General features: G+C 47.5%; 1 protein-coding gene across 1 annotated transcript; it reads left to right on the forward strand.

Moving 5' to 3' along the window:
• Positions 1-2,289: 2,289 nt before the first annotated feature.
• Positions 2,290-4,672, forward strand: LOC135195274 (basic proline-rich protein-like). Its single transcript, XM_064221533.1, has 2 exons — positions 2,290-3,671; positions 3,961-4,672. Exons 1-2 carry the CDS (start codon positions 2,290-2,292, stop codon positions 4,670-4,672), a joined length of 2,094 nt encoding a protein of 697 aa, XP_064077603.1.
• The last annotated feature ends 9,147 nt before the right edge of the window (positions 4,673-13,819 follow it).

The raw sequence follows: 13,819 nt of genomic DNA on the forward strand, positions 1-13,819 counted from the left end.
ATAACAATAGTGTTATTCGTAAATAAGAAAGAACTACAGGTATGGATTGCTTAAGTATAAACTACCGAGAAATGATTTACTAAATGATTTGCGTTTTTTTCATTAAGGTTACATTTACGTTTTGATCTGAAATTATTAGAAGGTTATCGGCAGATTATTGATATAAAAGAGGACTAAAAGCTTTTGATTTCGATATATATGATTTTTTTAGAAGTTTTTATAGTTAACACTTACGTTTTACTTGCATTAATTAATGAAACAGAGATATGGATTTTTTTTATATCAAAGTAAAAGATTTGTTTTTTTTATATAGATATATCAGTTTATACTTTTGATAAATAGAGATGTTTCAGCTAACACTAGTTGTTTTCATTTCTCCTTTTTACCTTTTTAATTTTCTATATGGAAAAGCAAATTTACAAGGAAGGTCCATATTTTTCCTCTTACTTGATGGTAACTGCCAGTTGTTGTGCTGGCGAAATATCATCTCTGAATGTCGTATTTCTTTTAGCGACTGGTCATGCAGATGTGACAAGAGTTCCTCAAAGGTTGTTTTAGACCATTCTGAAGTAATTGCAAAATTTTATCATTATCTCTCTTCAGCTCCTCGAAAATTGTGACAAATGCACCGTACAAGTGCCTTTGTGTATTCAAAGGGTGTACCGAGTGAATTCTAGGTTTTCTCTTCTTTTTTCTCAAATGTAATAAATGAAGACAATTTTCTCTTCCTGTATATGTAGTCACCACCACAGGCTGAGAGCAGACTGCAAGCGCTTGTCAAAAATTGGGTCACTTTGTGCGGCAGTCGGACAAATGTACGATTTGCGCAATTTTGTGTCACATTTAGATCCGGCACCGCAATCGTATCTTGGTGCGACTAGAATCGCATAGTGTGAAAGGCCCGATTCAGCAGCAGAGGGAACGAACTATTGTGGCGCGACAGTACCATGTATGGCTTATCTAATGCCATGGAGCATGGGGTAGAGGATTGTTTAGATGGCGGAAACTACTAAAAACAATTTTAGCTGCTCCATTTATTGATGAACTGTGCTGATTGCTCGTAAAAATATTCTTGAAAAGTCTGTTGTTATTGTTAGATTGAACGTACGACTGCCTGTACTTTATGCACATTTCAAAGTAACTATAAAGTAATTTACAATTTACACTAAAGACACAAGTTAAAGTTCGGTAAAGAGACTTCGTTTCTGGGAAATTGCTTTCTCGTTGTAACAGCCATATTAACGAACGAATAATAAGACCACAGGAGCTCGAAATGATTTTGTTTGAATTAGTATTTCTTATTAGGCTTCCATCATGCAGACGATCTAAAAAGTAACATTTGAAGTTATTTTACATGGTGTTTCGTATACTTCGTTCATTGTTTACCTTGGCGCGTTCGTTTCAACTTTGTGCGTTCATTCTGATTGGGCCATCGCCCGCCTGTCCCGGAACGCCTGGTGGCCGTCGCCACGCCCGTCGACGGGCCTGGCCGGGAGGGACCGCCGCCCGGGCCGTCGCCCGCCGGGGCGCCTGGCGGGCCGTCGCCCTCCCGCCCGTCCCGGGACGCCTGCGGGCCCGTCCGCCCGCCCGTCCCGGGACGCCAGCGGCGGGCCGTCGCCCGCCCGTCCCGGGACGCCAGGCGGGCCGTCGCCCGCCCGTCCCGGGACGCCAGGCGGGCCGTCGCCCGCCCGTCCCTGACGCCTGGCGGGCCGGCGCACGCCAGGGGGGCCGTCTCCGCCCGTCCCGGGACGCCCTGGCGGGCCGTCCGGGCCCGCCCGTCCCGGGACGCCAGGCGGGCCGTCTCCCGCCCGTCCCGGGACGCCTGGCGGGCCGTCGCCGGCGCCCCGCCCGTTCCCGGGACGCCTGGCGGGCCGTGGCCGCCCGTCCCGGGAGCAGGCGGGCCGTCGCCCGCCCCGTCCCGGACGCCTGGGGGCGGGCCGTCGCCCGCCCGTCCCGGGACGCCAGGCGGGCCCGTCCCAGCCCCCTCCCTCGCCCGCATCCTCCCTCCCGCCCGTCCCGGGAGGGGCCTGCGGGGCCGTGGCGGGCCGTCCCGCCCGTCCCGGGACGCCTGGCGGGCCTGCGGGCGTCGTCCCCAGGGCGCCTCCCGACGGGCCGAGGGCCGGGCGTCGCCCGGGAGTCCCGGGACGCCTGGCGGGCCGTCTGCCCGTACCCCGCCCGTCCCGGGAGGGCCTGCCGCCGTCCGGCGGGCCGTCCCCGCGCCTGGCGGGCCGCCGCCCGCCGTCCCGTGACGCCTGGCGGGCCGTTCGCCCCGGCCCGTCCCGGGACGCCATGGCGGGCCGTACGCCCCGCCCGTCCCGAGACGCCGGCGGGCGCGCCCGCCCGTCCCCGGGGACGCCTGGCGGGGCCGTCGCCCCGCCCGTCCCGGGACGCCTGGCGGGAACCGTCGCCCGCCCGTCCGGGAACGCCCTGGCGTGGCCGGTACGCCCGCCCGTCCCGGGACGGCCTGGCGGGCCGGTCGCCCGCCCGTTCCCGGGAACGCCTGGCGGGTGGCCAGTCGCTCCCCGCCCGTCCCGGGACCGCCCTGTGGCGGGCCGTCGCCCCGGCCCGTCCCGGGACCCGGGCAGGACGGGCCGTCGGGCCCTGGCCGTCCCGGGACCCGCCAGGGGGCCGTCGCCCGGACCCGTCCCTGGCCCCCCCCCCCCCCCCCCCCCGGGGGGGCCCGGGGGCCTGGCGGGCCCCCCCCCCCCGGTTTTACCCGCCCCGCCCGTCACCGGGACGGGCCAGGCGGGCCGTCGGCACCGGCCGTCCTCGGGACCCGCCTACGGGCCTTCCCGGGCACCCGCCCGTCCCGGGACCGGCCTGGCCGGGCCCTCGCCCGCCCGTCCCGGGACGCCCTGGCCGGGCCGTCGCCCGCCCCGTCCCGGGATGGACGGGCCTACGGGCCAGTTCGGCCCGGCCGTCCCGGGACGCCTGGCCCGGGCCGTCGGCCCGCCCGTCCCGGACGCCAGGCGGGCCGTCGCCCCCGCCCGTCCCGGGACGCCTGGCGGGCCGTCGCCCCGCCCGTTCCCGGCACGACCGGGCCAGGCGGGCCGTCGGCCCGGGGCCGTGTTCCCAGGACCCGCCTGGGGGCCGGGTCAACCCGCCCATCCAAGGGACGGCCTGGCGGGCCGTCGCCCGCGCCGTCCCGGGACCCGCCCAGGGGGGGCCCGTCGCCCGCCCGCCCGGGACGGCCTGGGCGGGCCGGTCGCCCCGCCCGTCCCGGGACGGCCTGGCCCGGGCCCGCCGGCGCCCCGTCCCGGGACCGCCCAGGGTCGGGCCGTCGCCCAGCCCACCAACCCTGTCCCGGGACGCCTGGCGGGCCGTCGCCCGCCCGTCCCGGGACGCCAGGCGGGCCGTCGCCCGCCCGTCCCGGGAACCTCCCTGGCCCGGGCCGTCCCGCCCGCCGTCCCGGGACCTCCCTGGCGGGCCGTCGCCCGCCGTCCCGGGAACGCCTGGCCCGCCGTCGTGCCGTCCCGGGACGGGCCCTGGCGCCCGTCCGGCCCGGCCCGTCCCTTAGGGACCGCCTGGCGGGGCCGTCGCGCCGTCCCTGGGACGCCTGGCGACCGTCCGGCGGGGTCCCTCCCGGGACCCGCCCAGCCCGAGCGTCCCGGGACCGCCCGTTCCCGGGACGCCTGGAGCCGTCGCCCGCCCGCCGTCCCGGGACGCCTGGCGTAGCCCGTCGCCCCGTCCGTGGCCCTTGGGACGCCTGGCGGGCCTTCTCCCCCCGCCCGCCCGTTCCCGGGACGCCTGGCGGGCCGTCGCCCGCCCGTCCCGGGACGCCTGGCGGGCCGTCGTCCCGCCCGTCCCGGGAACGCCAGGCGTCCCTCGACCCGCCGTCCCCGGGGGACCGCCCCCTGGGCGGCCGTCGCCCCAAAAGCCCCCCGTCCCGGGACGCCCCCCCCCCCCAGGCGGCCCGACCCCCGCCCCCCCCCCCCTGCCCCCCTCCCCCCCCGTTCCCAGGGACGCCTGGCGGGCCCGCGCCTCCCCACCCGTCCCGGGACGCCAGGCGGGCCGTCGCCCGCCCGTTTCCCGGGACGCCCTGGCGGGCCGTCGCCCGCCCAGTCCGGGACGGGCCCAGGCGGGCCTCGCCCGCCCCGTCCCCCCCGGACGCCTGGCGGGCCCGTCGCCCGCCCCGTCCCGTGGGACGCCTGGCGGGCCTCCGCCCCGGGCCGTCCCGGGACCACGTGCCCGCCCGTCGCCCGCCCTCCCGGGACTCCTGGCGGGCCGTCGCCCGCCCGTCCCGTGGGACGCCTGGGCTGGGCCGTCGCCCGCCCCCCGTCCCCGGGAGCGGCGGGCCGTCGCCCGCCCGTCCCGGAGGGACGCCAGGCGGGCCTCGCCCGCCCGTACCCGGGACGCCAGGCGGGCCTCGCCCGCCCGTTCCCCGGGACCCGCTTCCCGGGACGGGCCTGGCGGCCGTCGCGCCGTCCCGGGACGCCTGGCGGGCCGTCGCCCGCCCCGTCCCGGGACGCCTGGCAGGCCGTCGCCCGCCCTCCGGGACGCCTGGCGGGCCGTCGCCCGCCCGTCCGGGACGCCTGGCCGGGCCGTCCCGCGCCGTCCCGGGACGCCTGGCCGGGCCGTTCGCCCGCCCGTCCCGGAAGCCAGGCGGGCCTCGCCCGCCCGTCCCGTCCCGGGAAGTCCCGACCTGGCGAGCTTTGGCCCGCCCTCCCTATAGAGAGTAACACCTCTGCTTAACCTTAGAACCAGAATATGCCACTGAAATCCTTTCAATTCTCCCAGGGCCTTCTCTCAATCCTCTGCTTCTTCTCTTCGCATGCCAGAATCTTCTCTGAATCCTCTCCTTCTTATCCTTGCACTCCACAAATCTTCTCTGAAGTCTCTGCTTCTTCTTCTGACGCTCCCTGAATCTTCTCTTAATCCTCTGCTTCTCCTGGCACTCCACCAATCTTTTCTCAATGTTTCCCTTCTCCTGCCCCTCCCCCAATCTTCTCTCTAATCCTCTGCTTCTCCTGCACTCCACCAATTTTCTCAATTTTCCCTTCTCTGCTCAATGTCTATCCTCTGCTTCCAATCTTGCCACTCCACCAATCCTTTCATTTTCCTTTCCCTTTCACCAATCAATAAAACTCTTACAAAACGTTTTATACTTATTTTCCAGATAACTTTCATTTCCTTCAACCATTAACAAACCAAACTTATTACATATAAACATCAAACCTTCCATATAGTACACTTCAAAACTTTCATCAAATACAAACCTTTACTTTTCTCAATCATAAAATCAAGTATTGCACTTCACTCTAAAATCCATTCCAAACTAAAATCAATTCTAAAACACATGCATTTATCAAACAAGTCCTTTCAATTCCAGTTAAACTCCAATTATTATCTAAATAACAAAATTTGCTAAAAAAATTCATTGTGTAAATGAAAATCGTACTTTCTAGATAAAAAACTTTATTGATTTCAATAAAAAAAAAAAACTTTCCATACAACAAACATCCTCCTCAAATTTTTCACATCTGATCCCTCTTCACAAGGCCAGCTTAGACTTGGTCGCTCCATTCCTTGAACATGGACAGCTGCTCCTTCATTTTCCACTTCTCCTTCTCCACGCATCTCTAATTCCCAGGCAGCTTCTTCACCTGGCAAACCAACTTTCTCCTTCGCTCCTCGCATCTCTCGGGCAACCTCATCTTCCAACTGGTCGTTCCGTTTGCCCTGAACACCGCTCTTCCTATCCAGCCACTTGAAGCCATTGATTTCCTTCCTCTAGGAGCACCTCAGCTCCTTTCTCTTCAGTTTTGCAACCTCAACTTCACAATGGAGTCCACACCTTTCCTTCCTAAGGTCTTCCACTTTCTTCTGCAGGAGCTCGAACCTGACCTCGGCGTCTTTCCTGTCCGATTAGCGCTTTTCGGTTCGCGTCCTTTTCGTTCGGGCCTGGACGAGCCTCGCCATCCGCGCCGCTTCTTCGCTCTATATCTGCAGGTCCCTTCTCCTTCTGTCGTAGCAAGTTTCTCTTGCCTCTCAACCTGCCAGTTTGCCTCTGGCAATTGCACTGTCGGTTCCCTTATCCTCTCACATAGGGCATCTTTGTGTAATCCATCAACTGCTCATTTTCTTCTGTGTCTGACAATCTTGTCTTCCAGCTGCTGTTTTTCCATCTTCACTTGATCCCTCTTCCCTTCACAAACAACGTCTCACCTTCGAATAAGTGGGCCCTTTCTTGCCAGGCCTGTTCTTGCAACACCCCTCCTCAGTTATCTGCATCACACGAGTGCTTTCTTCCTTTCCGTCCGCCGCCTGAATCTCTTCATTGTAGTCAAGCCTCTGTTGCAGCTCAAAAAACAAAAATTATCCTGTCCAAGTTCACCTGCTGCTCTCTGTGGTACTGGATGGTGTCTCGCAAGGCCGAAATTCTCTCCTTCAATTCCATTTCCTTGGGCTCTTCACCTCCATCATCAGGAATTACGAGGACCTCACCAGTCAATAGGCAGCCTATAAACAACATCACTATCCTTGCGTCACACTTCTCTCCGTATTTCAAACAACATCTACAACAACGTCACACAACAGCTGCTGCCAAGGCAGGTAAGGCCACTATTTTCTTCAAACTGGAATACCCACTTCATATACTCACTCTATATCTCTCGCTTTTTCCTTGATTTTCAATATTTTACAAGAGATTATTTCGATTTTATCGAATATAGCAAGAAACATTCTGAAAGATTTTTAATCATGCCTTGTAGGTTTTATAAATTGCTGCAATTTTCTCTCTCTCTCTCTCTCTCTCTCTCTCTCTCTCTCTCTCTCTCTCTCTCTCTCTCTCTCTCTCTCTCTCTCTCTCTCTCTCTCTCTCTCGGGAACTTTTTGCAGTAAGTATCTTTTTTGTTGTCTCTTATCGTCTTATCTATTAAAATATATTTATGGATTTTCCTTTATTTACCTTTTTGTCTACAAGAACAACAATACTAACTACAGGCGGGCAATTGGAACTGAGCAAAAAATGACCATTTTTTTAAGCTACGTTTTATTTTTATTGAATTTAACAAAATAACTAAAAGATATCATTCTAAATGAATTAGCCGAGACATCAAGAGAAATAATATATATTATATATAATAATCAACTTCTCAACCATAATGATTTTCAAACACTATAGGTAAGTTTTAAGATTTTAAATTTATATCATATGGATACAAAGAAAAGGTAAAACGAAATTTAATTATACTCAATTTTGTCCTATATAAAAGTGAAAATCTGATATAAAGGAGTACAATTTTATTAGAGCATAACCTGATTCCTAAATTGAAAATCCAATATAGAAATAAAGTAGAAAATCCAAACAACCCTATTTCTATATAAGGCGACGCATTTGGTGTGAATGCATCCTTAGAACACAAATGTAATTAATACTGTTTAATACGGATCATAATGACAACAACTAAATACTGTGGCCTCTCAATGATGTGTAACGAAGAAACTGTTGCAATTTAAAAACAATTACAGAATCAATAATGTCGTCAAATAATAAATACAACAATGAAAACGACATGACTTGTAAGGTTAAGAAAATGAATTGCAGAAGCGTGCTTGATAAAGAAAAAAAAATATCTGCGTAAAAACACGTCCAGGGAAATCAAATACATAACCCACACTTCTGTTACATCATATAAACTGTAGATTCCATACCTGATCGTCTGTGTGAGGTTCACAGATGCAGATGGAGGTTGGACATCCTACTCATTGTATATTATCATACTAATAATAATGATAAAATATTGACACTAGAACTCACGTGTTTTTTGTTATGTTCCTTTTACTTGATTACCAGTTAATGCAAATGTTTTTGGAAGACCACGCATATTTCAAAGGTTTAAAGTGAAAAGTTAAATTTATAGTATCTCAAAATTAAATGAAAAAAAAGTTATATTGGGTTCAAAGTTATCTGCCAGATTGTCGGAAAAATGTGATGTTTTATTTAGTTTAACATTTAGTCAAACTGAAATAAGCCTTAAATTTTGAATATAGAAGGCTTTGTAAATATCACTACTTTTATTTTGTTATTTTGAAATAAAGGGAATTACAAAACGCGCTTCATTTAATTCCAAGAAAAGAAGGAAAACAGATTAAGGTAATAAAGTTGAGACAGAATAAGAGCCACAGCAGTTAAGAAACTAAGCCTGGAATATTAAAAGGGGCGGGGTCCAAAAGGTAGAAGAAATAGTTTATACTTACAAAAACACTTTGGCAAAAGCTCTTACAAAGAATAATAACAGTACCAAGAGAAATAAAAACGGTGTTTACAAGGTCCTTGTCAGGATTGCAGTGTTGTTACTACGGGGAAAGTGGTAGGGGATTAGAGGTCAGATTAAGGAACACAGAAGGGCCTATGATCTTCATGCACAGGGCAGCGCTTTGGTGCTGGCACAGTTTTAATTTAGACCACAGAATTAATTGGGATGGTGCACAAATTATTTTTAAAAGCGACGATTCTCACGTGAGAAGACTAGTTGAAGGCGCCGCTATAAACATGGGAATATCTTTTGAGGATAACAAGTCGTTTACCAATGAAGACCCTTTTATAAACAGTTTCATTGCCAGGCAATACTTAAAAGAATTTATTTTTAAAACCGACGTTGACCATGTGAACCCTGATGCTCTGCTTCCTCTTCCCCTCTCTCTCCAGATAGCCGACGTCCCAGCGGATGTTTCCGGCTATGGCACCTATGCAGTGCAAGCAGGAGCAACTTCGCAGGTTCGGAGATCGAGGAGGTTGGCGCAACTGCCTGTTGAGATTGGGATTACGTAAAACACGAACCAGCACTTCGACGATGGGCTGTTATTATTTTCTCGCCCCGCCCACCTTTTTAGATGCTCTTCGGAGGGAAACTACCCTCTTCATTACATTTTAACGTCACACTGATGAGGAACACCGTCAAGTGTTCGAAAGTCTTTGTTTTTTTATATTTTTACATAGAAATATATTTTTATATATAATTGTGGATATTTTTTAAACAATTTGTTTTCACGGAATTGTGAATTTCTTAACAAAAAATTATTATTATTATTATTATATTAGACTGCTTTCCCACTATGTTGTGTCCAGTGAAAATCAAAATATGATAAATAATTAAATTTCTGGTTTCCTAACATTTGATGTTATGGATAAAGTAATCATAGAAATTTACTAATTCCTCGCATTAGTTTATTTATTTCCATATTACAAAACCCAAGTTGCATCTTCAGCTTTCGTAATTGAATATAGTATTGATCTATATTTGTTTCACTATAAGTATTACTTATTCGGATTTTCACATAGCGAGAAACATCTCCATGATATGGAGACAAAAGAGAGAGAGAGAGAGAGAGAGAGAGAGAGAGAGAGAGAGAGAGAGAGAGAGAAAAGGCATCTATAGAAGGGAAAAGATATTTTGAGAAGTTGTTAATGATTTATTTATCCTAGCTATATAATGAATTCACGTATAATAAGTCAATAGTCTTTTCCTCTTATACACAGCTAATTACACAAATAAACAAATAAAGGTCGAAAGGTTATCCTCTTAATTGCAGGAAAACAAAATTGTTTTCATCGCAATAAAAGCAAATACTCTCAGACTTTAAATTCATTTTTGGAAAAGGGATAACAGGAGGTAAAAAAAAAAAAAGAGGAGCGTTTCAGAAATAGACAATATAAATTTTCCACCTATCCAATAAAAAAAAAAAACATTATAAAAAGCGTTGGAATATTTCATTGATTCTTCAATACGGAACCTATTACCATTTTGAAAGATGCTGGACTTTGCCGTTTCGTTTTTACAAACTTAATTTTTTTTATCGCCTTCATCATTGTTCCGATTTTTTTTTTTTTTTTTTTTTTGTCTGAAAATGTTCAGATCTGTCGGTGTAAAATTATGATCGGAAACATACACAGACATATATTTGTGTAAAGTCTTCTGGCAGTGTATCGGAAGCTTACACAGACATACATTTGTGTAGTCTTCTGACAATGATGAGAGAGAGAGAGAGAGAGAGAGAGAGAGAGAGAGAGAGAGAGAGAGAGAGAGAGAGAGAGAGAGAATTAATGCCCTGTTAAAATTGTCCTTTCGCTACTGGCACGCGTACAAATACGCCACTTATTGTTTATAATATTTCGTAGAACTAAGTTAACTTAATATTTTTAAAAATACATTCCATCGATAATTATCATTTACCAAACTTTATTGGTTCAAACTTCAATGTTCTGTCTACAGATATTCTACGTTGCATGAAGTTTAATCATTCACCTTTTATTTATGAATTCTCTGCCTCTCGGGTTCTGCGTTAAGGCAGCCTTCATTAATCTGCAGTCTGCAACAATTCCCTGTTGGATGAGAAGCTCCATGATCTCCTTGTGTCCTGCACCAGTATTCCAAGTCCGAACTCTGTCCTCTATACTGTCTCAGGCTGTCTCTAAGTTCTCAGAGACAGTTGACTAGAAAGCCAACTTTGATGTTCTGAGACCTCTGGTTTCCTCAGCGTAATGATGACTTTGCAGTATTTTGATTTATATTGCTCCCAGTTATCAAAAAAGTTCTTTCGACCTTTCGCACATTTTTTTTTTAGTTTTTTAGTTCCTTAAAAAAAAGAGAATCATTGAACATTTTTAGGGTTTTATATTCAATGAAAAAAGCAGCATAGAAATATATATTGATGTTTCCGATAATCTTTTCCGGCTAATGTTCTCACCGGGCTTGAATCTTGGTTGTACCCAAATTATCACAAAGAATGCTTTACCCAGACCACGGAAGGAAACTTCTACACTCACTGATGTGACCCAGAGGACTTTTTTTTTTTTTTTTTTTTTTTTTTTTTTTTTTTTTTTTTTGTTTTTTTTTTTTTTTTTTTTTTTTTTTTTTTTTTTTTTTACACTACTCAGAGGACCTATTCTTTTTTTCCAGACGAGAACTAAATTAGGAAAAATTGGAAGAAGCCGAACAGCCAGATGAAATGAGGGAAAGGTAGCAGGCTGATGACGGTGGGAGAGAGGATAGGTATGATAATCCTGTACTTTAGGGGCAGAAGGACTAATAAAAGAACGTTCGTTATTGCAGTCGACTGCGCAGAGCTAGACACACTGTATTACTCAGGCTTTTCACTGTACAGGATCTTCAAAGTTAATTCCCGGTAGCTTTCCAGCATCAAGAGGGAATCTGTCGCAATTCAAGATAAATGGAAAAATAATGCAGTTTAGGAAAAATATCAAACGTGGCGTCATTTATACCAACCATAATCAATCCATGCCATGATTAGGTCAAACACCCTTTACTGATATCGATGACTCATGTGGCTTGTATAACTTTTTTTTTTTTTACTGCCAGGTGGCGCGGGAGAACTACCTCCTTTTTCTTTGTCTCTGGGGTCGTTAGGCCAAGATGACGGAGTGAGGTCGTACTTCAAAAATTCCTGTGGGCCAATAATCTTCGATCCTCGCGGTTTTAGGCGTCTGGTTTATGAGATTTTATGCTCTCTTCTTCTTCTTCTTCTTCTTCTTCATTATTATAATTTTCATTATTATTATCATTATTATTATTTTCAATATAGTTATTATTTTTATAATTATTATTGCTATTAGTTTTCAATAATGTATATTATAATATAAGTATTATTATTATTATTATTATTATTATTATTATTATTATTAGTAGTAGTAGTAGTAGTAGTAGTAGTAGTAGTAGTAGTAGTAGTAGTAGTAGTAGTATCATTATTGCATTAAGATTTACTTTATTCTAGCTCTTGTGAAGAAGTGAAAAAGTAATTTTTTATGAGTGTTGTACACTTTTATGCTTTAGTAAAACTAGCATAATCATGTATTAAAAAACGAAAATTCAAGGAAAGACTTATAAATTTATTTTCTCTTGCATATTTCATTTCTGCGATGAGCTTTGCATATTAAGGAGCGCGGCATTTTTAAGCTCAACAAGCTAAGAGGAAAAATAAGGCTTTTTACCTCAATGATGAAATCGCTACGTAACTTGTAAAAATCTAATTCCTTTTTTTGTGAATAATTAATAATAACTTTTTTACTGTTATTCGCACTTTGCATTCGGGTCTTTTTGATAAGAGCTGGAACTGGGTGCAAACTATATTGGGGGCTTGAGGGTGGCAGGCCGTCTGAATAAATTTTGTGAAATTGCTGCAAATGAATGAGCATTTGGCCTACAGCTCTTGCTTTTACCAAGAGGTGCTTAGAATGATTTTTAACTTTTACTTTTAAGAAATATATTATTAAATTTTAGGTATCTTTTAGAAAACATTTTTTCCAATAGTTTTTAAATCTGTGGTAAAACAATGAAGGTCTTGAAACGAAAGGCAGGATTGAAGGCGATATCGGCATAGTAGAAAAATCGTTAATGGAGGGTAGGCCTAGACCTTCTTCCTATCGAAACTGTATAATGGTTTGAATTGTTGCCAGACTTCAAACCGCCACCACCTCCCTCCCATCCCCTCTCCTCCTCCCTCCCTCTCCCCCCCTCCTCCCTCTCCCCCTCCTCCTCCTCATCCTCCTCCTACCTCTCTCCCTCCTCTTCCTCCTCCCCTTGCCCACTATAGTGCACAACGTTGACGACGACGCCCCACCCACAAAAGGAAAAAAAAAAATACCGAAAAAAAATGCCTCGACGTAAAATGTGAGAAAAAGGTTTTTGCTTTGGGGGCCTAAAAATGAAGACGCCGCTGCAGCAGCCTCTTACTCCTAAGAAAATAAGAATCTTAGCACCAAATGTAAAGAGGTTTTTGTGAACGCTGCCGAAATAATAAACTTCCTGTCCGAGGAAGATGACCCGTCATCGGATTTTCTGTTCTGGTGGGTTTGTCGGCTATATATTAAAAGAAAAAGAAGAAGAAGAAAAAAAACTCATTCCTGATATGTTCATAGGGGATATAAAGGCTGGGACGAGATGAGATGCTCCGTAGGCCTATAGGCCTATAGGATATCAGAGTGGTAGGGGATTATAGTACAGAATATTTTGGTTGTTTCTTTGGTCTTACCTAAGGGCGTAGTACCATTGAAGTTATTATTAAAGAAAACTAATAATATGGTCCATTCATTCAGAGCTGAGGAAATTGGGACATTTCAGCTCCCAAGTGGCAGGACTATATACTATTTCACCTTTGAGTGTTGTTTTATTTAGGCCTATTTCCGGATTAATCCGTTTTGCCTCTGTGGGCCTCGGCGTGGAAAAATGAACGTCGTTCCAGGGTGATGGGTTCATATTCCGGGGTTACTGGTTTGGGGGGGGGGGGGGGGGTAGGGGTGGGGTTTATAAAAGCCAAAGAACACCATCTACAAGAACTTGATGAATACCGAAATCCTACCACCGTTTTGGAATTATATATATATATATATATATAGATATATATATATATCGTATATATATATATGATATATATATATATATATATATATAATATATATATATATATATATAATAAAAAACTTAAACCATAAGTTACCAGAATTTTATTTACATTTTGACGGTATAAAAAATAAAAGTTTACTTTTAATGATTTACACGCCACTCGGGATCACGTATCTGCGGTAATATAAATGCATTCCAATTTAATGACACGATTCATTAAAAAAGTATTCTACATACGTTTTTAAAACCAAATAACGAAATAAAAGAGGGTAGAAATAAGTTAGTATTTTTACTATGTTGAGAATGTTGAAAAACGTAAAAACAAAAATAATACTTTACTGAAGATTTTTTTTTTAAAATCAGAAATATAAAAAAGGGCTTTCCTTCCTGGATTTGGAAATGGCTCATTAACTAATTACGTAATGGGTGGGAATTTCGAATCCCCGTTAATCTTTAAG

The sequence above is a fragment of the Macrobrachium nipponense genome, chromosome 16, assembly GCF_015104395.2.
Source record: "Macrobrachium nipponense isolate FS-2020 chromosome 16, ASM1510439v2, whole genome shotgun sequence".
Lineage (NCBI taxonomy): Eukaryota > Metazoa > Arthropoda > Malacostraca > Decapoda > Palaemonidae > Macrobrachium > Macrobrachium nipponense.

Excerpts from the sequence above, each read along its gene's own strand:
- LOC135195274 (XM_064221533.1), top strand. The coding sequence starts at position 2,290 with ATGGCGGGCCGTACGCCCCGCCCGTCCCGAGACGCCGGCGGGCGCGCC. Across the intron at positions 3,672-3,960 it reads GCCGTCCCGGGACGCCTGGC|GGACGCCTGGCGGGCCCGCG; the intron begins GTAGCCCGTCGC and ends CCCCGTTCCCAG.